The sequence below is a fragment of the Rhinoraja longicauda genome, chromosome 38 (assembly GCF_053455715.1).
Source record: "Rhinoraja longicauda isolate Sanriku21f chromosome 38, sRhiLon1.1, whole genome shotgun sequence".
Taxonomy (NCBI): Eukaryota; Metazoa; Chordata; class Chondrichthyes; order Rajiformes; family Arhynchobatidae; genus Rhinoraja; species Rhinoraja longicauda.
In genome coordinates, this window is record NC_135990.1 from 11,103,341 (window position 1) to 11,128,506 (window position 25,166).

The 25,166-nt window shown below is 50.1% G+C and overlaps 1 protein-coding gene across 1 annotated transcript in view; it reads left to right on the forward strand.

Annotated features, from left to right (window-relative positions):
- Window positions 1-25,166, forward strand: part of slc28a1 (solute carrier family 28 member 1) — a 45,870-nt gene extending 20,704 nt beyond the window's left edge. The window contains exons 8-18 of the mRNA XM_078429849.1: window positions 380-457; window positions 4,243-4,323; window positions 6,368-6,448; window positions 9,716-9,841; window positions 13,510-13,640; window positions 14,712-14,880; window positions 18,387-18,584; window positions 20,807-20,888; window positions 21,453-21,551; window positions 23,057-23,168; window positions 25,037-25,166. Coding sequence (XP_078285975.1) covers window positions 380-457; window positions 4,243-4,323; window positions 6,368-6,448; window positions 9,716-9,841; window positions 13,510-13,640; window positions 14,712-14,880; window positions 18,387-18,584; window positions 20,807-20,888; window positions 21,453-21,551; window positions 23,057-23,168; window positions 25,037-25,166 — 1,287 coding nt within the window. The remainder of the gene's footprint in view (window positions 1-379; window positions 458-4,242; window positions 4,324-6,367; window positions 6,449-9,715; window positions 9,842-13,509; window positions 13,641-14,711; window positions 14,881-18,386; window positions 18,585-20,806; window positions 20,889-21,452; window positions 21,552-23,056; window positions 23,169-25,036) is intronic.

The following is a 25,166-nucleotide window of genomic DNA, read 5'->3' on the forward strand; positions in this document are numbered from 1 at the left end:
CTGACTTGGCCTCCACAGCCTTCTGTGGCAAAGAATTCCACAGATTCACCACCCTCTGACTAAAGACATTTCTCCTCATCTCCTTCCCAAAGGAACGTCCTTTAATTCTGAGGCTGTGCCCTTTGGTCCTAGACTCTCCCACCAGTGGAAACATCCTCCCCACATCCACGCTATCCCGGCCTTTCACTAGTCGGTAAGTTTCAAATAGGTCCCATCTCGTCCTTCTAAACTCCAGCGAGTACAGGCCCAGTGCGTTTCACTCAATGGAGCTGGTCTACTGTGTTCCTCCTCATGATGATAAGAACTGTGAGGGATCTTCAACACTGTAAGTCTTACTTCCCTGCAAATAATAATTCCTCCAGCTTGCTTTTCCTTGCAGACTTTCCTGAATTACACGACTGCAGGGTCCAAATTCCTCTTTGGAGATCAGCTGATCGACGGCATTTTCGCCTTTCAGGTCAGTCCTCTCTGTCCGCCCGTTAATTCTGTTGCATTTGGTGCCAGGTTTAACAACATTGTGATCAACCTGTTATTGCCAATAAGATGGACGTTGTATGGACGTTGTATGGACGTTGTATGGACGTTGTATGGACGTTGTATGGACGTTGTATGGAGGACACAATGAGAGGTTAACCTGATGAAACGATTAATTCTTAATCTGTATACTAAAACTCTCGTTTGTTTGTTTGTTTGTTCCTGGCCTACAGCCAAAACGGTACACGATAGCGCGACAATTTTGGCCCACCTTACTCACCGTCGCCCCTTTGGTGCTAATGGAAGAAGTTTCATTGAAATCGGTGTCATATTTTTAAAGTTATTCACATTTTAAAGTTTAAATCTATCTCCTAGGGAGGGAGGGGGGAGGGAGGGAGGGGGGAGGGAGGGAGGGAGGGAGGGGGGTGGAGGGAAGGGCGGGAGGAGGGAGGATAAGAGGGAGTGGGGGGGAGGGGAACGGGGGAGAAGGGGAGGATGGGGGAGGAGGAGGGGGAGGGGAGGGAGAGGGGAGAGGGGATGGGGGGAAGAGAGGGTGTTGCACCAGTGCAGGAGAGGTTTGGGCCCAACGGGTCCACTTGGTCTAGCACTTAATAATACTTAGCTCAACCACAATTCCAGATCTGAGGGAGTTGACTGGCATAGATCTAAGTAAATTTTTGTTTGGACACTGAAAGGAGAGAGTCTATATTAGGTAACACTGAAAAATGTAGAAACTAGGGGGGCATGGTGGCATTGCAGCAGAGTTGCTGCCTCACAGCGTCAGAGACCCGGGTTCGATCCCGACTACGGGTGCTGTCCGTACGGAGTTTGCACGTTCTCCCCGTGACCCATGCGGGTTTTCCCCGAGATCTTCGGTTTGCTTCCACACTCCAAAGACGTACAGGTTTGCAGGTGAATTGGCCTGGTGTAAGTGTAAAATGTAAATGTAGAATGCAGAAAGGAAAAATGTTCCCAATGTTGGGCGAGTCCAGAACCAGGGGCCACACACAGTCTAAGAATAAAGGGGAGGCCATTTAAAACTGAGGTGAGAAGAAACGTTTTCACCCAGAGAGTTGTGAATTTGTGGAATTCTCTGCCACAGAAGGCAGTGGAGGCCAATTCACTGGATGAATTTAAAAGAGAGTTAGATAGAGCTCTGGGGGCTAGTGGAATCAAGGGATATGGGGAGAAGGCAGGCACGGGTTACTGATTGTGGATGATCAGCCATGATCACAATGAATGGCGGTGCTGGCTATAAGGGGCAAATGGCCTCCTCCTGCACCTATTTTCTATGCTTCTATGTCCCTAGTGTGTGTAGGATAGTGTTAATGTGCGGAAATCAGTGGTCGGTGTGGACTCGGTTGGCCGAAGGGGCTGTTTCCGCGCTGTATCACTAAATCTAAACAAGGAAATGCAGATGCTAATTTACAAAGAAACTGTCACAAAGTACGAGAATAACTCATTGGGTCAGGCAGCTTCTCTGGAGAACATGGATAGGTGACATTTCAGGTTGGGACACTTCTTTCACTGAGTCTGAAGAAGGGTCCCGACCCTAAACGTCACCTATCCATGTTCTCCAGAGATGCTGCCTGACCCGCTGAGTTACTCCAGCACTCTGTGAAACGTCACCTATCCATGTTCTCCAGAGATGCTGCCTGACCCGCTGAGTTACTCCAGCACTCTGTGAAACGTCGCCTATCCATGTTCTCCGGAGATGCTGCCTGACCCGCTGAGTTACTCCACCAATTTGTCACTTTTTAGTTAAGAATGAGAACACTCAGGAAGGTCGAACGTATGATTTAATTTTCCCTCCAGTTTAAATAAAGGTATTCAGATGATTTGGCGAAGGTGCTCCAATCGGGAAAGTAGATTTGTTCTCGGTAGTTTGGAAATGCTTGATTGAACATGGGGATGTAAGGGTCGATGGGTTCGGGTGGAATTGGATGAAATTTCAGCTCATCCAGGACTGAATGTGGAGTTTGTAGCCATGGAGGGCTGAGGAAAGCCGTGCTGAGGGTCAGCACTGTGGCGCAGCGGTAGAGTTACTGCCTCACAGCGCCAGAGACCCGGGTTCCATCCCGACTACGGGTGCCATCTGTACGGACGTTCTCCCTGTGACCTGCGTGAGTTTTCTCCAGGAGCTTCGGTTTCTTCCTACACTCCAAAGGTTAGGTGAGTGGACAAATGCATGGCAGATGCAGTATAATGTGGATAAATGTGAGGTTATCCACTTTGGTGGCAAGAACAGGAAGGCAGACTATTACCTGAATGGTGGCCGATTAGGAGAAGGGGAGATGCAACGAGACCTGGGTGTCGTGGTACACCAGTCATTGAAAGTAGGCATGCAGGTGCAGCAGGCAGTGAAGAAAGCGAATGGTATGTTAGCATTCATAGCGAGGGGATTTGAGTACAGGAGCAGGGAGGTTCTGCTGCAGTTGTACAGGAGGTTCTGTCATGGGCCTCCTCCAGGGCCATAGTGAGGCCCACCGGAAATTGGAGGAACAGCACCTCATATTTCGCCTGGGCAGCTTGCAGCCCAGTGGTATGAACATCGACTTCTCCAACTTTAGATAGTTCCTCTGTCCCTCCCGTCCCCTCCTCCTTCCCAGATCTCCCTCTATCTTCCTGTCTCCACCTATATCCTTCCTTTGTCCCGCCCACCTGACATCAGTCTGAAGAAGGGTCTCGACCCAAAACGTCACCCATTCCTTCTCTCCTGAGATGCTGCCTGACCTGCTGAGTTACTCCAGCATTTTGTGAATAAATTGATTTGTACCAGCATCTGCAGTTATTTTCTTATAGGTTCTGCTGCAGTTGTACAGGGCATTGGTGAGACCACACCTGGAGTATTGCGTACAGTTTTGGTCTCCTAATCTGAGGAAAGACATTCTTGCCGTAGAGGGAGTACAGAGAAGGTTCACCAGATTGATTCCTGGGATGGCAGGACTTTCATATGAAGAAAGACTGGATAGACTCGGCTTGTACTCGCTGGAATTTAGAAGATTGAGGGGGGACTCTTATAGAAACTTACAAAATTCTTAGGGGGTTGGAGAGGCTAGATGCGGGAAGATTGTTCCCATTATTGGGGAAGTCCAGAACAAGGGGTCACAGTTTAAGGATAAGGGGGAAGTCTTTTAGGACCGAGATGAGAAAGTTTTTTTTCACACAGAGAGTGGTGAATCTGTGGAATTCTTTGCCACAGAAGGTAGTTGAGGCCAGTTCATTGGCTATATTTAAGAGGGAGTTAGATGTGGCCCATGTGGCTAAAGGGATCAGGGGGTATGGAGAGAAGGCAGGTACGGGATACTGAGTTGGATGATCAGCCATGATCATATTGAATGGCGGTGCAGGCTCGAAGGGCCGAATGGCCTACTCCTGCACCTATTTTGTTATGTTTCTAAAGACGTGCAGGTTTGCAGGTTAATTGTCTTCTGCAAATTGCACCTTGTCCCTGATGCGTGCGGGATAGAACTAATGCATGGGGGGGGGGAGATCGCTGATCGGCGTGGGCTCGGTGGGCCGAAGGTCCTGTTTCCACGCTGTATCTCTAAAACTAAAGCTAAACCAAGATGCCCATTTCCCAATAGGGCCTTGAGGACGGTCACATCTCCTGACGTGGTGTGGGGTCACGAGACCTTGGTTCTTTGGCCATTTCTCTGACCGTTCTTGGCCGGCCCATGGCTGGTTGTGAATTGGAATCCTTGCCGTAGTCCCTGCGTGAGTTCCGTCTGCAGAGTTTGACTTGTTGTCCCATCTCCCCATCCGCAGGCCCTGCCAATCGTTGTCTTCTTCAGCTCCGTGATGTCCATCCTCTACTACATTGGCGCGATGCAGTGGATAATCCTCAAGGTAATAGTAACAAGAGTCCTCGGTGAGTATGGCTGGACGCACAGCGCTGTGCCATCAGTGCTTGGTGTTGTGCTTCTGAAGGCCGTTTATCAACTTCAACGGAGCAGAGTTTGAATCTGAATAATCTGAATTGCCTTTATTGTCATTCAAAATGAATTGAACGAAAACCATTTGCCACACAGCCACAACAGTACAGAGTAAAAAAACACAAGACACACAATTTTAACACAAACATCCATCACAGTGACTCCTCCAGGCACCCCCTCACTGTGATGGAAGGCAAAAAAAAATCTTCTCTCCTCCCCCATGCTTCTCCCACGGACAGATAGTTCGACTTCTGCCGAGGCTCCCGACTCGCGCAGCCCCCGCAAGGAGATGGTAGGTCCCGTGGCCGAGCTGCGCTGGGCGATGGAATGTCCCGCGGCCGAGCCGCGCCGGGGGCTGGAAAGTCCCGCGGTCGAGCCACGCCTCGAGGAAGAGTTGTTTTTTTTTAAAGAAAGGTTTCCCCCACCCCCACCATCCTCCCCCGCCCCCACCACCCTCCCCCACATATACACTGCTAAAAATAAACTACCACACAAAACTAACACTAACACAGACAAAAAAAAGAAAAAGGACAAACACACTGGAATTGGAGGCAGAGAATTGGAGCCGCAGCCATCTTGGAATTGGAGGCAGAGATACATCACTCTGAAGGTAACACGTCTCATCTTATGCTTCCCCCTTTGTGTCGGCCCTCCACACTCTCTCACCTCAACCTTGCCATATACACTGACTTGTTATGTTACGAAGACTCACGCAAAAAGCTGGAGTAACCCAGCGGGACAGGCAGCATTCTCTGGAGAGAAGGAATGGGTGACGTCTCGGGTCGAGATCCATTCCTTCTCTCCCGAGATGCTGCCTGTCCCGCTGAGTTACTCCAGCTTTTTGTGCCCATCTTCGGTTTAAACCAGCATCTGCAGTTCCTTCCTACACAGACATGCAATGGAACATTCTGGCACTTTATTTGTCTCATGTAACGAGGTACAGTGAGATTCATTTTTGTATACAGTTCAGTTCAAGTATCACTGTACATAAACACTCAGAAACATCTTAGATAAGCATCTCGGATACAGTACAAATGTACAGCAGTAGTCCACTGAGACAGTGTAAAGAGATGCCATATTTTGACGCCATTTTCAAGTCCCAGGGATCTTGACCTGACCATGAAGGTCTGTTGTCCTGGCGATGTTTCACGGTCGGCCTGGCCGGTTGTCGTGGTGTCCTCCACCGCTGCTCCACCGCAGTAGGCCACGTGCCTCTTGGAGCGGGGCACGGTCGCCCGAGAACCAGGGTCTCCAGCAGTGCCCGATCTAATGGAGCCCCAGGCTGCTGCAGGACCTCCAGTGGCCCACTCCCCCCTCGAGGCCGTGCACTCCATCCTGCAGCTCGCCTGCACACCGGCCCTCCAAGTGCATTCCCGTTAGGGTTGCCAACGTTCCCATTAGGGTTCCGAATGATGTCCCGGGATGTATTAGCCGGGACATCCCGTGTATTGGGCTAAATTGGTTTGTCCCTTACGGGACCACCCTTGTCCCGTATTAGGCCCGGGGGGCGCTGTAGGTCCGGACACCGTAGGCCCGGACATCGTAGGCCCGGACACCGTAGGCCCGGACACCGTAAGCCCGGACACCGTAGGCCCGGACACCGTAGGCCCGCACACCGTAGGCCTGCACACCGTAGGCCTGGACACCGTAGGCCTGGGGGCCGCTGTAGGCCCGATGACCCGGGCGCTGCCTAACGGAGGTTGCATAGCAACCCGCCTTCCGGCCCGGGCAGCCGCCATTGGTGTAGCGGGAGCTGGGTGAGGTCACATGGGGTGCGCGGCGGTGACATCACCCTTTGTCCCTTATTTGCGAGTGGGGAAGTTGGCAACCCTACTAATACAGGATAAGGGCGGTCCCATACAGGAGAAACGAATTCAGTCCAAAATACGGGATGTCCCGGCTAATACGGGACGGTTGGCAACCCGAAGTCCGCATGAACTGTGTTGCTGTTTCTCCAGATTGCGTGGTTGATGCAGATTACTATGGGCACGTCCGCAACGGAGACTCTGAGCGTCGCTGGCAACATCTTTGTGGGGCAGGTAGGTCGACAAGCACAGATAACTCCCTCCTCCGACTGTGTTGCACCTTTATTCCTGCCAACCTGCTGTGGCTTTGACCTTGTGCGTAGGGGAGAGGGTGGGGCTGAGGATGTCCCGGTTGTGTTGCTCCTGGGCCTGGCCAAGCTGGCCATCCGCGAGTCACGGCGCCAGGCGGGAGAGGGCTCTGCCCGAGCCGGCTGCCTACCCCTTTTCCGGGGTTACGTCCGCGCCTGGGTGGGGTTAGAGAGGGACCGCGCGCTGCCCACGGGCACCCTGGGGGATTTCCGGGACCGCTGGGGGGTTGGATGCATCATTGACAAGGAGCGTAAGATAGTTGTACAATAGTTTATTGTTTGTCTTGTATTGTGGTGGTGGGCTCTGTTTTGGTTTTATTGTATTGAATATATTATTTTAATATTTGAATAAATATTTTTGATTAATAAATAAATAAAAAACCTGCTTTGGCTGGGCGGACAATGGCATTTCTCCTTCTCGAGAACATCAGAGCAAGATGTCCCCACCATTGTATGTCTGTCAGGACCAACAGGCCAATGTTTGGACAGCTTGCATAGAAACATAGAAATAGGCGTAGGAGTAGGCCATTCGGCCCTTCGAGCCAGCATCGCCATTCAATATGATCATGGCTGATCATCCACAATCAGTACCCCGTTCCTGCTTTCTCCCCATCTCCCTTGATTCCGTTAGCCCTAAGAGCTACATTTAACTCTCTTGAAAACATCCAGTGAATTGGCCTCCACTGCCTTCTGTGGCAGAGAATTCCACAGATTCACAACTCTTATTCTTACACTGTGACCCCTGGTTCTGGACTCCCCCAACATGGGGAACATTTTTCCTGCATCTAGCCTGCCAATCCCGTAAAAAGTTTAAATGTTTCCATAAGATCCCCTCTCATCCGTCTAAATTCCAATGAATACAAGCCCAGTCGACCCATTCGTTCATCAAGAATGAATGATACGAACATTGAAATCTCCAATTTTAGGTAATTCACTTTAAAACCCCCACTTCCCCTCCTGAATCACCCCCCCCCCCCCTCCCTCTCACTCTTCCCTGTGCCTCATCTGGACTTGTACCCATTTCTCCCCTTCCCCTCCACATCCACCTCTATTCCCTCATCTGGCTTCACAATTCAGACTTCTAGTACATAGAAAATAGGTGCAGGAGGAGGCCATTTGGCCCTTCGAGCCAGCACCGCCATTCATTGTGATCATGGCTGATCATCCACAATCAGTAACCCATGCCTACCATCTCCCCATATCCCTTGATTCCGCTAGCCACTCGAGCTCTATCTAACTCTTTTAAATCCATCCAGTGAATTGGCCTCCAATGCCTTCTATGGCAGAGAATTCCACAAATTCACAACTCTCTGGATGACAAGATTTTTCTCACCACAGTTTTCAATGGCCTCCCCTTTATTCTTAGACTGTGGCCCCTGGTTCTGGACTCCCCCAACATTGAGATCATTTTTCCTACATCTAGCTTGTCCAGTCCTTTTATAATTTTATAGGTTTCTATATGATCCCCTCTCATCCTTCTAAACTCCAGTGAGTACAAGCCCAGTCTTTCCAATCTTTCCTCGTATGACAGTCCCGCCATCCCAGGGATCAATCTCGTGAACCTACGCTGCACTGCCTCAAGAGCAAGGACGCCCTTCCTCAAATTAGGAGACCAAAACTGCACACAATACTCCAGATGTGGTCTCACCAGGGCCCTGTACAACTGCAGAAGGACCTCTTTACTCCTATATTCAGATCCTCATTCGATCCTTATCTCCCACCAACTTGTCTTTCCATCTATGGCCTTTGTCCAACCATCTGCCTATCAACCACCCTCCTCACTTGTATCCACCCATCACTCGCCAGGCTTTGTCCTGCCCCTCCTCACGTCCAACGTTCTCATGCCCCCACCACCCACCACATTCAGTCTGAAGAAAGTCTAGGTAGATCAGCCATGATGGAATGGCACAGTAGACTTGATGGGCCGAATGGCTTAAGTCCCAGCCCGAAATGTTACCCGTCCATGTTCTCCAGAGGTGGGCACAAAATGCTGGAGTAACTGAAGGGAAGGAATGGGTGACGTTTCGGGTCGAGACCCTTCTTCAGACCGAAAGTCACGGGTAAAGGAAACGTGAGAGTCTGAAGAAGGGTCTCGACCCAAAACGTCACCCATCCCTTCTCTCCCGAGATGCTGCCTGACCTGTTGAGTTACTCCAGCGTTTTGTGAATAAATACCTTCGAGAGATATAGACGATGATGTGGAGAGATTAAGAACAAATGAATGAAAGATAAGCAAAAGAAGTAACGACGATAAAGGAATCTCTCCAGAGATGATAAAGACATCTCTGGAGAGAAGGAATGGGTGACGTTGCAGGTCGAGACCCTTCTTCAGACTGTCTTCAGCATATCCAGAGATGCTGCCCGTCCCACTGAGTTACTCCGGCATTTTGTGTATTTTTTTTAAATGTTTGCCAAAGTCACTGGTTGTCTGTGCCTGCCAGCAAGCAGAGGCTTCCTTCCAGAGAACTTACTTCCTTGTAACAACCTGAAGGGGTAAACAAAATGCTGGGGTAACTCAGCGGGACAGGCAGCGTCTCTGGAGAGAAGGAATGGGTGACGTTTCGGGTCGAGACCCTTCTTCAGACTGCAGATGCTGCTTCACAAAGGAGGACACAGAGTGCTGGAGTAACAGCGGGTCAGGCAGCATCTGTGGAGGACATGGATGGGCAATGTTTCTGGCTGGGACCCTTCCTCAGATTGATTGTAATGGAGGGCAGGAACCTCTAAAGACAGGACAAATCCTGGCGAGTGATAGGTGGATACAGGTGAGGTGGGGGTAGTATTGGTAGATGTTTGGACACTGGTCAGAGATGAAAAGACGAGAGGCTGTGAGATAAGGAGATCAGGAGATAAGAAAAGAAATGTGAAGCCAGAGGAAAGGATTTAGGTGCAGGAAGGAACTGCAGATGCTGGTTAAACTGAAGATAGACACAAAAAGCTGGAGTAACTCAGCGGGACAGGCAGCGTCTCTGGAGAGAAGGAATGGGTGATGTTTCGGGTCAGACTAAAGAAGTGTCTCGACCCGAAACGTGATCAGTCTGAAGAAGGGTCTCGACCTGCAACGTCACCCATTCCTTCTCTCCAGAGATGCTGCCTGTCCCGCTGAGTTACTCCAGCATTTAGTGTCTGCCTTCGATTTAAACCAGCATCTGCAGTTCTTTCCTACAAGACCTGAAGGAATGTTTCTTTTCAGACGGAGGCTCCTCTTCTCATCCGACCCTATCTGATGGACATGACCAAATCGGAGATCCACGCTGTGATGACCGGAGGCTTTGCCACCATCGCCGGCAGTGTGCTTGGGGCCTACATCTCCTTTGGGGTAAGTGCCCTGCAGTCTTGAAACTCCCCCGGCATCAATGACCTTTGACGGCCGTCTACTAGCTTGAAACTTTCATAGAATTATGGGCGGCACGGTGGCGCAGCGGTAGAGTCACGGCCTTACACCACTTGCAGCGCCAGAGACCCGGGTTCGATCCTGACTACGGGTGCTGTCTGTACGGAGTTTGTACGTTCTCCTGTGGAATTCTTTGCCACAGAAGGCGGTGGAGGCCAAATCAGTGGATCAGTGGAGAATGGCGGTGCTGGCTCGAAGGGCTGAATGGCCTACTCCTGCACCTATTGTCTATTGTCTATTGTCTATTGTCCCCGTGACCTGCGTGGGTTTTCTCCAGGTGCTCCGGTTTCCTCCCACACTCCAAGGACGTACAGGTTTGCAGGTTAATTGGCTTGGTATTCGTGTGTGTAAATTGTCCCCAGTATGTGTAGAGTAGTGTTGGTGTGCGGGGATCGCTGGTCGGCGCGGACACGGTGGGCCGAAGGGCCTGTTTCCGCGCTGTATCTCTAAACTAAACTAAACTAAAGAAGGGACTGCAGAAACCAAGAAACCACCGGCCAAAATTGAAGAGGCTGACGTTCAAGACCAATTCAGGCGGCAAGATGGCGCAGGTGTTAGAGCCGACGCCTCACAGCGCCAGAGCCCCCGGTTCGATCCTGACCTCGGCCGCTTTCTGTGCGGAGATTGCACCTTCTCCCCCCGTGACCGCGTGGGTTTTCTCCGGGCGCTCCGGTTTCCTCCCACATCCCAACAAGACGGGCAGGTCCAGAGGCCAATTGGCCCTCTGTAAAACTGCCCCTAGTGTGTAGAGAGTGGACGAGAAAGGTGGGATAATGCAGAACAACGTGAACGATCGATCAGTGGTCAGCATGGACTCGCTGGGCCGAAGGGACTGCTTCCATGCTGTATCCATAAACTATGCATCATGTTTTTGACCTTGTAGTTGACTTAACTACAAGGTCCAAAACATGATGCATAGTTTGTTAAAAGCTGGTGCTAAGACTTCGAATTTTATAGCCTCAGAATTAAAGGACGTTCTTTTAGGAAGGAGACGAGGAGAAATTTCTTTAGTCAGAGGGTGGTGAATCTGTGGAATTCTTTGCCACAGAAGGCTGTGGAGGCCAAGTCAGTGGATATTGTTAAGGCAGAGATAGATAGATTTTTGATTAGTGCGGGTGTCAGAGGTTATGGGGAGAAGGCAGGAGAAGGGGGTTAGGAGGGAGAGATAGATCAGCCGTGATTGAATGGCGGAGTAGACTTGATGGGCCGAATGGCCTAATTCTACTCCTATCACTTGTCACCTTATGACCTGATGTCGGTGCCGAGAGTGATGCCTGCACACATGCCTCCATATCCGTGTGCCTATCCAAAAGTCTCTTAAATGCTCCTATCGTACATGCCTTCACCACCACCCCTGGCAGCTCGTTCCAGGTGCCCACCACCATCTGTGTAAAAAAACTTGTCCTGCGTATAAGATTATTAAGGGGCTGAACACGTTAGAGGCAGGAAACATGTTCCCAATGTTGGGGGAGTCCAGAACCAGGGGCCACAGTTTAAGAATAAGGGGTAGGCCATTTAGAACTGAGATGAGGAAAAACTTTTTCAGTCAGAGAGTTGTAAATCTGTGGAATTCGCTGCCTCAGAAGGCAGTGGAGGCCAAGTCTCTGAATGCATTCAAGAGGGAGCTAGATAGAGCTCTTAAGGATAGCAGAGTCAGGGGGTATGGGGAGAAGGCAGGAACGGGGTACTGATTGAGAATGATCAGCCATGATCACATTGAATGGTGGTGCTGGCTCGAGGGCCGAATGGCCTCCTCCTGCACCTATTGTCTATTGTATCTTCTTTAAATTTTGCCCCCCTCATCTTCAACCTAAGCCGTCTAGTATTAGATAGTACCAACCAGGGGAAAGGATTCTCGCTGTCTGCCATATCTAGGCCTCACATAATAGATGCACAGAGTCTCTTGCCCAGAGTAGGGGAATCGAGGACCAGAGGACATTGGTTCAAGGTGAAGGGGAAAGGATTTAATAGGAATCTGAGGGGTAAGTTTTCCACACAAAGGGTGGTGGGTGTGTGGAACAAGCTGCCAGAGGAGGTAGTTGAGGCTGAGACTATCCCAACGTTTGAGAAATAAATGTATCCAGATACAGGTTTGGAGGGATTTGGACCAAGCGCAGGCAGGTGGGACTAGTGTAGCTGGGACATGTTGGCCGGTGAGGGCATGTTGGGCCGAAGGGCCTGTTTCCACACTGTATCACTCTATGACTGTGACTCTAATTGCCCATGCCAGCCAACATGCCCCATCTACACTAGTCTGTGTAGCCTGCATTTGGCCCATTTCCCTCTAAACCTATCCTATCCATGTACCCCTCTAAACGTGGTGATAGAACCTGCCACAACTACCTCCTCCAGCATCTCGTACTATACACACACCACCCATTTTGTGAATGAAAGTTGCCCTGCATGTTCCTATTAAATCTTTCCTCCTTCACCTTAAATCTATGTCTATCGTCTATTGTCTATTGTCTATTGTCTATTAGAAGGATGAGAGGGGATCTTATCGAAACATATAAGATTATTAAGGGGTTGGACACGTTAGAGGCAGGAAACATGTTCCCAAATGTTGGGGGAGTCCAGAACCAGGGGCCACAGTTTAAGAATAAGGGGTAGGCCATTTAGAACGGAGATGAGGATAAACATTTTCAGTCAGAGAGTTGTAAATCTGTGGAATTCTCTGCCTCAGAAGGCAGTGGAGGTCAATTCTCTAAATGCATTCAAGAGAGAGCTAGATAGAGCTCTTAAGGATAGCGGAGTTAGGGGGTATGGGGAGAAGGCAGGAACGGGGTACTGATTGAGAATGATCAGCCATGATCACATTGAATGGCGGTGCTGGCTCGAAGGACCGAATGGCCTCCTCCTCCCCCTATTGTCTATTGTCTATGTCCTCTGCTCCCTGGTCCATATACTCTGGGTAAAAGACTTGTAAATGTAAGATTGGTGTAAACATTTGGAGTGGGTGGGGGGTTCATAAATCCGTTCCCATGTACAGCACCGGAGACCCGGGTTCGATCCTGACTACGGGTGCCATCTCTACAGAGTTTGTACGTTCTCCCTGTGATCGCGTGGGTTTTCTCCGGGTGCTCCGGTTTCCGCCTACACTCCAAAGACGTGCAAGTTTGTTGGGTAATTGGCTTCGGTAAAATTGTAAATCGTCCCTAGTGTGTCGCATAGTGCTAGCGTGCGCGGTGATTGCTGGTGGGTGCGGACTCGGTGGGCCGAAGGGCCTGTTTCCACGCTGCATCTCTAAAGTCTAAACGTAAAGTACCATAAAAACATACTAATTTAGTTGGAGTAACTCAGCAGGTCAGGCAGCATCACAGGAGAGAAGGAATGGGTGACGTTTCGGGTTGAGACCCTTCTTCAGACTTCAGATCTCGACCCGAAACGTCACCCATTCCTTCTCCCCAGAGATGCTGCCGGTCCCGCTGGGTCACTCCACCATTTTGTGTCTGTCTTCGGTTTAAAGCAGCGTCTGTAGTTCCTTCCTTCACATCCTGATTTCGTTTTTAATTCATCTTCCAAGAAATTGGCAGGGATTCTCCCGGGTTAGTTGTTCTCTCCATTAATATCTCCGTCCTCGCCTTGCCTTCCAGATCAATGCGTCCAATTTGATCGCGGCATCCGTGATGGCGGCGCCCTGTGCTCTCGCGCTGTCCAAACTCAGCTACCCTGAGGTCGAAGAATCCAAGTTCAAGACCGAGGAAGGAGTGAAACTAGACAGTAGGTGCGTGCGTCCAGCTCTGCTCTGTATGTGTCCAAACTCTCCGGAGTCTTGAACGTCTTGGATCATAAGTGATAGGAGCAGAATTAGGCCAGGTGGCTCCTCAAGGTGGGACAAGGGTAGCTGGGACATGTTGGCCAGTGGGGGCAAGTTGGGCCAAAGGGCCTGTTTCCACACTATATGACTCTATGACTGTTCACAAGTGATAGGAGCCGAATTAGACCATTCCACCCACCAAGTCCACTCCGCCATTCAATCGTAGCTGATCTATCTCTCCCTCCTGACCCCATCCTTCTGCCTTCCCCCCATAACCCCCGACACCCGTACTAATCAAGAATCTATCTCTGCCTTAACAATATCCATTCACTTGGCCTCCACAGCCTTCTGTGGTAATGAATTGCACAGATTCACCATCCCCTGACTAATGAAAACCCTCCTCATCTTCCTAAAGGAACGTCCTTTAATTCTGAGGCTATGACCTCTAGTCCTAGACTCTCCCACTAGTGGAAACATCCTCACCACATCCACTCTCTCCAAGCCTAGGATACTAGGCTCATTAGAAATTGGGACTTGAAATTGGGAAGTTGGGCTGCACAGTGACGCCCAGTCTGCAGTGGTATAGTTGCTGTATCACACGGAAACAGGCCCTTCGGCCCACCAAGTCCATGCCAGCCAACGATCACCTATACATGAGCACTATCCTGCACACTAGGGCCAAATTACAATTCTACCAAAGCCGACTAACCGACAAACATGGACGTCTATGGAGTGTGGGAGGAAACCAGAGCACCCGGAGAAAACCCACGCGGTCACGGAGAGAACGTACAAACTCCGTACGGACAGCACCCGTAGTCTGGATCGACGGGATTTTAATGTGATAATTGTTTAATTTGTAAACTGCCGATACAGGCGGCTTTTGTTTGATCACATTTTGCTTAGTATGTTTGTATGTTTTTCTTTGGAATAAAACTTTTATATCAAAAAAAAAAAAAAAAAAAAGTAGTCTGGATCGAACCCGGGTCTCCGGCGTGTTTGAAGTTAACCGTTTCTTTCTTTCATTTATTCCCCCTCCAGCGGAGAACAGAATGTTCTAGAAGCTGCAAGTAACGGCGCCTCTGCCTCAGTGTGTTTGGTTGCCAACATCGCCGTGAACCTGCTGGCATTTTTAGCTATTCTGAAGTTTCTGAACGCGGCTCTCTCTTGGTTTGGAGGTATGGTGGACTACCCTCAGCTCAGCTTCGAGGTATGATACAACTTTACATCTCGGTCTCTCCACCTGTGAACCCCACACCCATATCCACACACACCTGCCCCGTCAAACCTCCAACCATGACTGCAAGAAATTGCAGCAAATTGTGGACGCAGCCCAGACCATCGCACCAACCAACCTCCCTTCCATTGACTCCATCTACACCTCACGCTGCCTCGGCAAGGCCAGCAGCATCATCAAGGACCAGTCTCACCCCGGCCACTCCCTCATCTCCCCTCTCCCATCAGGCAAAAGGTACAGAAGTGTGGAAACGCACACCTCCAGATTCAGGGACAGTTTCTTCCCGGCTGTTATCAGGCAACTGAACCATCTTACCACAACCAGAGAGCAGTGCTGAACTACTATCTACCTCTTTGGTGACCCTCGGACTATCCTTGATCAGACTTTACTGGCTTTACCTTGCGCTAAACATTATTCCCTTATCATGTTTCTGTACACAGTAAATGTCTCGATTGTAACCATGTATTGTCTTTCTGCTGACTGGCTAGCACGCAGCAAAAGTGTTTCACTGTACCTCGGTACACGTGAAAATAAACTAAACTCAACCTGTCACAAAGCAACAACCTTACTCACTCCAATCCAGTGACCTGTTCAGTATCATGTTGGTAGCTACAGCATGTTAGTCTACCTAAGTGACAGGTAGATGAGAATGTACAAGGCGTGATTCGTATGTTTGCAGATGACACTAAAGTGGCTAGTTTAGTCTAGTTTAGTTTAATGTTGTTTATTTTAGTTTAGATTATTTTATTTTAGATTATTATATTTCATTTTCATTTACTTTATTTTAGTTTAGTTTAGTTTAATTTAGATGATTACTGTCACTAACACTAACACTACCCTGCACACACTAGGGACAACTTTGCATTTATAACCAAGTCAATTAACCTACAAACCTGTACGCCTTTCGAGTGTGGGAGGAAAGCAAAGATCTCGGAGAAAACCCACGCAGGTCACGGGGAGAACGTACAAACTCCGTACAGACAGCGCCCGTAGTCGGGATCGAACCCGGGTCTCTGGCGCTGTCAGGCTGTAGCTCTACCACTGTAACATAAATAATCATAAGATCATAAAGACATAGGAGCCATTCGGCCCATCGAGTCTGCTCCATCATTCAATCATGGCTGATCAATTTTTCACTCCCAACCCCATTTTTCACTCCCAACCCCTGCCTTCCCCCCATAACCGTTAAAAAGAATGTACATGATTACACTCCTTAGGTTAAGAAACTACTCCTCAATTACCACCCAGGAAAATTAGTCTTTCCAGGTGAGACAAAGGTTCACCTGCACCTCCTCCAACCTCATCTATTGCATCCGCTGCTCCAGATGTCAACTTATTTACATCGGCGAAACCAAGCGCAGGCTCGGCGATCGCTTCGCTGAACACCTGCGCTTGGTCCGCATTAACCAAACTGATCTCCCGGTGGCCGAGCACTTCAACTCCCCCTCCCATTCCCAGTCTGACCTTTCTGTCATGGGCCTCCTCCAGTGCCATAGTGAGGCCCACCGGAAATTGGAGGAACAGCACCTCATATTTTGCCTGCGCAGTTTGCAGCCCAGTGGTATGAACATCGACTTCTCCAACTTTAAATAGTTCCTCTGTCCCTCCCGTCCCCTCCTCCTTCCCAGTTCTCCCTCTATCTTCCTGTCTCCACCTATATCCTTCCTTTGTCCCGCCCCCCTGACATCAGTCTGAAGAAGGGTCTCGACCCGAAACATCACCCATTCCTTCTCTCCCGAGATGCTGCCTGACCTGCTGAGTTACTCCAGCATTTTGTGAATAAATACCTTCGATTTGTACCAGCATCTGCAGTTATCTTCTTATACCACCCAGGCATATTATTTACAGCCTCATAATTATCATTGCTAAGTTTCTTGCATCTACTTTCCCAAACTCTTCACAACTTTCACAAATTCACAAGTTCACAAGATACAGGAGTAGAATTAGGCCATTCGTCCCATCGAGTCCACTCCGCCACTCAATCATGGCTGATCTCTGCCTCCTAATCCCATTTTCCTGCCTTCTCCCCATAACCCCTGACACCCGTTCTAATCAAGAATGTGTCTATCTCTGCCTTAACAATATCCACTGACTTGGCCTCCACAGCCCCCTGTGGCAATGAGTTCCACAGATTAACTACCCTCTGACTAAAGAGGTTCCTCCTCGCCTCCTTTCTAAAAGAGCGCCCTTCAATTCTGAGGCTGTGACCTCTGGTGCTAGACTCTCCCACCAGTGGAAACATCCTCTCCACATCCACTCTATCCAAGCCTTTCATTATTCTGTAAGTTTCAATGAGGTCCCCCCTCAACCGTCTAAACTCCAGTGAGTACAGGCCCAGTGCTGTCAAACGCTCATCATATGCTAATCCACTCATTCCTGGGATCATTCTTGTAAATCTCCTCTGGACCCTCTCCAGAGCCAGCACATCCTTCCTCAGATATGGGGCCTAAATTTGCTCACAGTACTACAAATACGGCCTGACCAGCGCCTTATAGTGCTTTAAAGGCTCCAAAGAGCTTTAAGGGCTTCCCTCTGTCATCGTTCTGCCGGAATACATCGTGCAATCCTCCCTGACTGCTTTGAGCTTGGAGGCCATAAATTACGCCTGCTCTACACATCCATAACAACATCGGAACTCAATAACAACATTTAAAAGACACTTGGATAGTACATAGATGGGAAAGGTTTAGTGGGATGTGGGCCAAATGCATGTACATGGGTGGCACACTGGCACAGCGGTAGAGCTGCCAACCTCATAGCGCCAACGACTGTCGGGATCTACAGCATCGGGGCCTACAGCGTCGGAGCCTACAGCGTCTGGGCCTACAGCGTCTGGGCCTACAGCGTCTGGGCCTACAGCGTCTGGGCCTACAGCGTCTGGGCCTACAGCGTCTGGGCCTACAGCGTCGGGGCCTACAGCGTCGGGGCCTACAGCGTCTGGGCCTACAGCGTCTGGGCCTACAGCGTCGGGGCCTACAGCGTCGGGGCCTACAGCGTCTGGGCCTACAGCGTCTGGGCCTACAGCGTCGGGGCCTACAGCGTCGGGGCCTACAGCGTCGGGGCCTACAATGTCCGGGCCTACAGCGCCCCCCCCCCCCCCCCAGGCCTGATACGGTATTAGGCCCGAACGCTGTAGGCCCGACAGTTTAGGTCCTGACACTCTAGATTTACGACATTTTAGCTCCGGACAGTCTAGGCCCGGAGGTCCGGGCGTCGCCTAACAGAGGTTGCATACCAACCCGCCTCCCGGCCCGGACGGCCGCCATTGGTGGAGTGAGAGCACGTGGCTGGGTGAGGTCACGTGGGGCGGTGACGTCACCTTGTCCCTTATTTGGGAGTGAGGACGTTGGCAACCGTATTAATACGGGACAAGGGCGGTCAAACCAATTTAGCCCAAAATACGGGATGTCCCGGCTAATACGGGACAGTTGGCAACCCTAGTTGTGGATATTGAGGACTCTTTTGTACCGTTTATGTAGGTCATTTGCTCTTATGTCTTCATGCCTCTGGCCTTCATTATGGGAGCAGACTGGGAGGATTCGTTCCTCGTTGCTGAGCTGATTGGAATCAAGCTCTTCCTCAATGAGTTTGTGGCTTACCAGAATCTTTCCCAGTACAAGACCAAGCGGTTAGCAGGAGTATCTGAATTTATCAACGGCAAGAAGCAATGGATCTCAGTGAGTATTGCACCAGGCTTCGTTTAGTTTAGTTTGGAGATACCGCGTTAAAACAGGCCCTTCGGCCCACCGAGTCCACGTCAACCAGCGAGCCCCGCACATTAACTCTATCCTACACACACTAGGGACAATTTCACATTTATAAACAATGCAATTAACCTACAAACCCTGCATGTCTTTGGAGTGTCAGAAGAAACTGGAGATCTTGGAGAAAACCCACGCAGGTCACGGGTAGAGAATGTACAAACTCCGTACAGACAGCACCCATAGTCGGGATTGAGTTGTGAGGGGGGCCGGTCCTCACCCTGTCACGGTGGGTGTCGAGGAGAGGCGTGTGCGTGGAGCGATTCCGACCGGGCTTACCCCCGCTCCGTCGGAATTGTTCATCGGGCCCACGGCACGGGTCCCTTCCCGAGAGCCGGCCCCACGCAATATGAGCCGCCTTTCCCAGATGCCCAGCGTGTCGTTCCGTGACGCGGAGAGGCGCGTTTTGTACAGGCTGCTCCTGCACACTCTCCACTTCCTCGCTCTCGTCTTCCGTCCGGACACGCCCTGGCGGTCCGTGTTACCACCTGACGGCGGGAGCGGTCCCCAGTGGAGGTCTCTCTATAAGGGGGTCCTCCCGCTTTACATCGGGGACCTGGGGTGGAGAGTGTTGCATAAGGCTATAGCCTGTAACAGGTACTTGAGCCGGTTCACGGTCTCGTCTGCCGCCTGTCGCTTCTGCGGCGAGGAGGAGACCGTGTACCATTTGTATACAGAGTACGTGAGGTTACAGCCCCTGTTCCAGTATCTGAAGGGGCTGCTCCTCAAGTTCTGGCTCAATTTTAGCCCTACGCTTTTAATTTTTGGGCACCCGGTACAGAGGGGGGAGGGTCAGGAGGGAGGAGGGGGTCTCCCTGTCGGTCTGCTCCTGGGCCTGGCCAAGATGGCCATCCGCGGGTCCAGGCAGCGGGCAGTCGACGGCCTCACAGAAGTCGGCTGCCTACCCCTGTTCCGGGCTTACGTCCGTGCCCGCGTGTCCCTGGAGAGGGAACACGCGGTGTCCATGGGGACTCTGGAGGCCTTCCGGGAACGCTGGTCGCCGCGGGGGGTCGAATGTATTGTTGACAGAGTTGGTGGGATTTTAATGTGATAATTGTTTAATTTGTAAACTGCCGATACAGGCAGCTTTTGTTTGATCACATTTTGCTTAGTATGTTTGTATGTTTTTCTTTGGAATAAAACTTTTATATATATATATTTTTTTTAATTAAAAAAAAAAATAATAAAATAAAAAAAGGAAAGTTGGGATTGAACCCGGGTCTCTGGCGCAGTAAGGCAGCAACTCTACCGCTGCGCCACCGTGCCGAATAATGAGAAAGTCAAAAGTGAAGTTTCAGCCAACAAGTAGCCAAGGAACTGCAGAACGGATGTGAAATTGGGATTACAAAGGACTAATGTGAACGGGCGATCAATGGTCGGCGTGGACTCGGTGGGCCGAAGGGCTGTATCTCTGTATCTCTAACCTAAACCTAAACCTAAACTAGAAGGCTACAGAGGCCTCTACAAAGTCTAAGGCAAGTTTGGTAAATGGGATTAACGCAGATGAACATTCGACAATCAGTACAGACATAGTGGGCCGATGGACTTGTTTCTGTGCTGTACGACTAGGGTTGACAACTATCTAACTCCCAAATATGGGACAGGGTGACGTCACTGCCCACGTCCCACGTGACCTCACCCAGCCAGCGGCCATGTGCTCCCGCTCCACCAATGGCGGCCGCCCGGGCCGGGAGGCGGGTTGCTACGCAACCTCCGTTAGGCGAACACACTCGGCCCCGCTCCCCGAACACACTCCGTTAGCTTACACTGTCCGGGCCTAGAGAGGCCCCCGGGCCTACAGTGTCCGGGCCTACAGTGGCACCCGGGCCTATGGTGGCCCCCGGGCCTACAGTGTCCTGGCCTACAGTGTCCGGGCCTACAGTGGCACCCGGGCCTACAGTGTCCTGGCCTACAGTGTCCGGGCCTACAGCGTCCAGGACTACAGCGCCCCCCAGGCCTAATTAAGGACAATGGCGGTCCCGTACGGGACAAACAAATTTAGCCCAAAATATGGGATGTCCCATGGGACAGTTGGCAACCCTTTGTACGACTCTTTGACAAACTGAGAACTTTAATCACAACATCTGAGAGGTGGGTGGGATGGATGGACAGGGTTTGATTTCTGTTTTTATTTCCAGCCTAGAGCAGAAATGATATCCACCTACGCTCTCTGCGGCTTTGCTAACTTCTCCTCGATTGGTATCATGCTCGGGGGACTCTGTAAGTAGCCAGTCTCTGTCTCCGTGATAAAAGCCCTTCAATGTGACAAGGTCGCCTTAGAGACATAGAGTGACACAGCGCGGAAACAAGCCCTTCGGCCCATTGAGTCTGCGCTAACCAGCGATCCCCGCACACTAACGCTATCCTACACACACACGCTAGGGACAATTTACATTTATACCAACCAATTAACCCACAAACCCTGTACGTCTTTGGAGTGTGGGAGGAAACCGGAGCACCCGGAGAAAAACCCACGCAGGTCACAAGGAGAACATACAAGCTCTGTACAGACAGCACCCGTAGTCAGGATCGAACCCGGATCTCTGGCGCTGTAAGGCAGCAACTCTACTGCCGGCCCAATCAATAGTTTGACAACAGGGCATTAGCAGTCGGGCAATTAGCAATGGCCTTCTTTCAAAACCCACTGAGAGCTCTGTGATGTCCTGAAATTTGGCAAAGATTGGTGTCGATTCATAACTTCTCGACAATAACTACTTCTCTCTCACGCTCTCTCTCTCTCTCTCTCTCTCTCTCTCTCCCTTTCCTCCCCTCCGCCCTTTACAGCTGCCATAGCTCCAGGCCGTAAGAGTGACTTTGCAGAGATAATCATCCGAGCCCTTATCACTGGGTTTGTGACTTCGCTGGTGAATGCCTGTGTTGCAGGTAACGAACGGGTGGTTCAGACCATGTCTACTCGACAAAACTAAAATACCTCAATTAGGTTCAATGGTTCAATGGTGGTTTACTATCGCCCGTGTGAAGTGCAAATGCACAATTAAATCCTTTTCTTGCCAAACTATCCCCGGTTAGCGATTGCACAGAAGTAGCCCACCGAGGGTAGACACCAAATGCTGGAGTAACTCAGCGGGTCAGGCAGCATCTCGGGAGAGAATGGGTGAGTTTCGGGTCAAGACCGTTCTTCAGGAATGGGTGACGTTTCGGGTCAAGACCCGTCTTCGGGAATGGGTGATGTTTCGGGTCAACAATAGACAATAGGTACAGGAGGAGGCCATTCGGCCCTTCGAGCCACCACCGCCATTCAATTTGATCATGGCTGATCATTCTCAATCAGTACCCCGTTCCTGCCTTCTCCCCATACCCCCTGACTCCGCTATCCTCAAGAGCTCTATCCAGCTCTCTCTTGAATGCATTCAGAGAATTGGCCTCCACTGCCTTCTGAGGCAGAGAATTCCACAGATTCCCAACTCTCTGACTGAAAAAGTTTTTCCTCATCTCAGTTCTAAATGGCCTATCCCTTATTCTTAAACTGTGGCCCCTTGTTCTGGACTCCCCCAACATTGGTCTCGACCCAAAACGTCACCCATTCCTTCTCTCCTGAGATGCTGCCTGACCCGCTGAGTTACTCCAGCATTTTGTGTCTACCTTCGATTTAAACCAGCATCTGCAGTTACTATAGCCGACCGAGTCTGCATGCAAGTGACACCATGTTTCCCAGCCATTTTCCAAGTGCAGTCCGAACTCCAGTGGTTATGAGCTGTGCCCAAACCAGGCAAGCCCCAGGCTTATGCAGGCCTCCCAGCGGTCTCCTTCGGACTATATCTATACACTTTGTACTGGAATCATACTTTACTGGGCTTCGAAGAAGGGTCTCGACCCGAAAAAATCACCCATTCCTTCTCTCCAGAGATGCTGCCTGTCCCGCTGAGTTACTGCAGCATTCTGTGTGTCAGTAGTTTAATTATAGATCACCATAAGACCAGTCAATACGCCTTCCAACCCCACACAGTATTACCTCATTGTTTAGTTTCGTTTAGCTTTGGAAATACAGCATGGAAACAGGCCATTCAACCCACCGGGTCCGCGCCGACCAGCGATCCCCGCACACTAACACTACCCGACACCCACGAGGGACAATTTTTACATTTATACCAAGCCAATCAACCTACAAACCTGTACGTCTTTGGAGTAAACCAAAGATCTCGGAGAAAACCCACGGGGAGAACGTACAGACAGCACCCGTGGTCGGGATCGAACCCAGGTCTCTGGCGCTGTGAGGCAGCAACTCTACCGCTGTAGGCAAAAAAATAATTTCACTATCTGTACACGTGATAATAAATAACCATCAAACCATTGAACCATTGAAATAATGTGAGTTAATAACGGATTATATATTTGGAGCCTGTTTACCTTTGCTTTCTGTGTTTTAGGGATTCTGTATGTGCCAAGGGACAGTTTGGACTGCATCAGTTACCTCAATAGTAGTGACTTCAGTTTGACCAGTGTTAGCCTGCAAACCTGCTGTAACAGTGTCTATGAGAGGTGAGTTCCATTGCTTAGTTTAGCTTAGTTTTATTTCAGTTTAGTTTCGATTAGTTTAGTTTCATTCAGAGGAAACCGAAGATCTCACGCGGGTCACGGGGAGAACGTACAAACTCCGTACAGACAGCACCCGTGGTCAGGATCGAACCCGGGTCTCCGGCGCTGTGAGGCAGCAACTCTACCGCTGCGCCACCGTGCTGCCCCGAGCTTGGTTGAAAACTATAGTCTTTCTTTAGAACATAGAAACATAGAAAATAGGTGCAGGAGTAGGCCATTCGGCCCTTCGAGCCTGCACCGCCATTCAATATGATCATGGCTGATCATCCAACTCAGTATCCCGTACCTGCCTTCTCTCCATACCCCCTGATCCCTTTAGCCACAAGGGCCACATCTAACTCCCTCTTAAATATAGCCAATGAACTGGCCTCAACTACCCTCTGTGGAAGAGAATTCCACAGATTCACCACTCTCTGTGTGAAAAAAAACTTTCTCATCTCTGTCCTAAAAGACTTCCCCCTTATCCTTAAACTGTGACCCCTTGTTCTGGACTTCCCCAACATCGGGAACAATCTTCCTGCATCTAGCCTGTCCAACCCCTTAAGAATTTTGTAAGTTTCTATCAGATCCCCCCTCAATCTTCTAAATTCCAGCGAGTACAAGCCGAGTCTATCCAGTCTTTCTTCATATGAAAGTCCTGCCATCCCAGGATCAATCTGGTTGATAATGCAGCAATCTGGAACATAGTGCAGCACACAAGCAGGCCCTTCGGCCCACCGAGTCCGCGCCGACCAGCGATCCCCCGACAACCCAGCACTATTCCACACACGAGGGACAACTTACAATTTACAGGTCAATTAACCTACAAACCTGTACGTCTTCGGAGTGTGGGGGGAAACCGGAGAGCCCGGTGAAAACCCACGCAGGTCACAGGGAGAACGTACAAACTCCGTGCAGACACATAGAAGTGCAGGGAACAGAGGGACATGGATCATGTACAGGCAGATGAGATCATGTTAACAATTTAGCATTTAAGGGATCTTTGGATAGCTATATGGATACTGAATGGAGGGACATGGGTTATGTACAGCAGGGAAGAGTTGGTGTATGGGCATCATGTTCGGCACAGACATTGAGGGGCCGAAGGGCCTGATTTTGTGCTGTACTGCACTATATTCCAAAGAAAGACCATAGTTTTCAACCAAGCTCGGGGCAGCACGGTGGCGCAGCGGTAGAGTTGCTGCCTCACAGCGCCAGAGACCCAGGTTCCATCCTGACCATGGATACTTGTCTGCACGGAGTTTGTACGTTCTCCCCGTGGATTTTATCTGGGATCTTCGGTTTCCTCCCGCACTCCAAAGGCGTGCAGGTTTGTCGGTTAATTGGCTTGGTGTCAATGTAAAAATTGTCCCTAGTGTGTGTGTGTGTGTGGGATCGCTGGTCGGTGCGGACTCGATGGGCCGAAGGGCCTGTTCCCGCGCTGTATCTCTAAACTAAACTAAAGTCAACTCAAGTCAATGTTATTTGTATAGCACATTTAAAAACAACCCACGTCGACCAAAGTGCTGTACATCAGTTCAGGTACTAAGAACGAACATACAATGGCACACACACATAACAGCACATACTCTGCTGAGTTACTCCAGCACTTTGTGAATAAATACCTTCGATTTGTACCAGCATCTGCAGTTATTTTCTTATACAGCACATACATAAACAGTTTTACATACACAAAACTAAACAATGAGGTAATACTGTGTGGGGTTGCAAGGAATGTTGACTGGTCTTTCGATGATCTATAATTCATTGTGTTATGATTTATCATTTTCTATTGGAACTAATTTCCCACTCCCCCCCATTTCTCTCCTCAGCACCATTGCGACTGGAAATGAAACCGTTATCTTCGAAGGACAATGGACAAATGTCAGTCAGAGTGTTACCTTCTTGCAAAGCTGCTGTGATGTCTACAACACCAGTTCACCCTGCGAGCAATTCTACTAG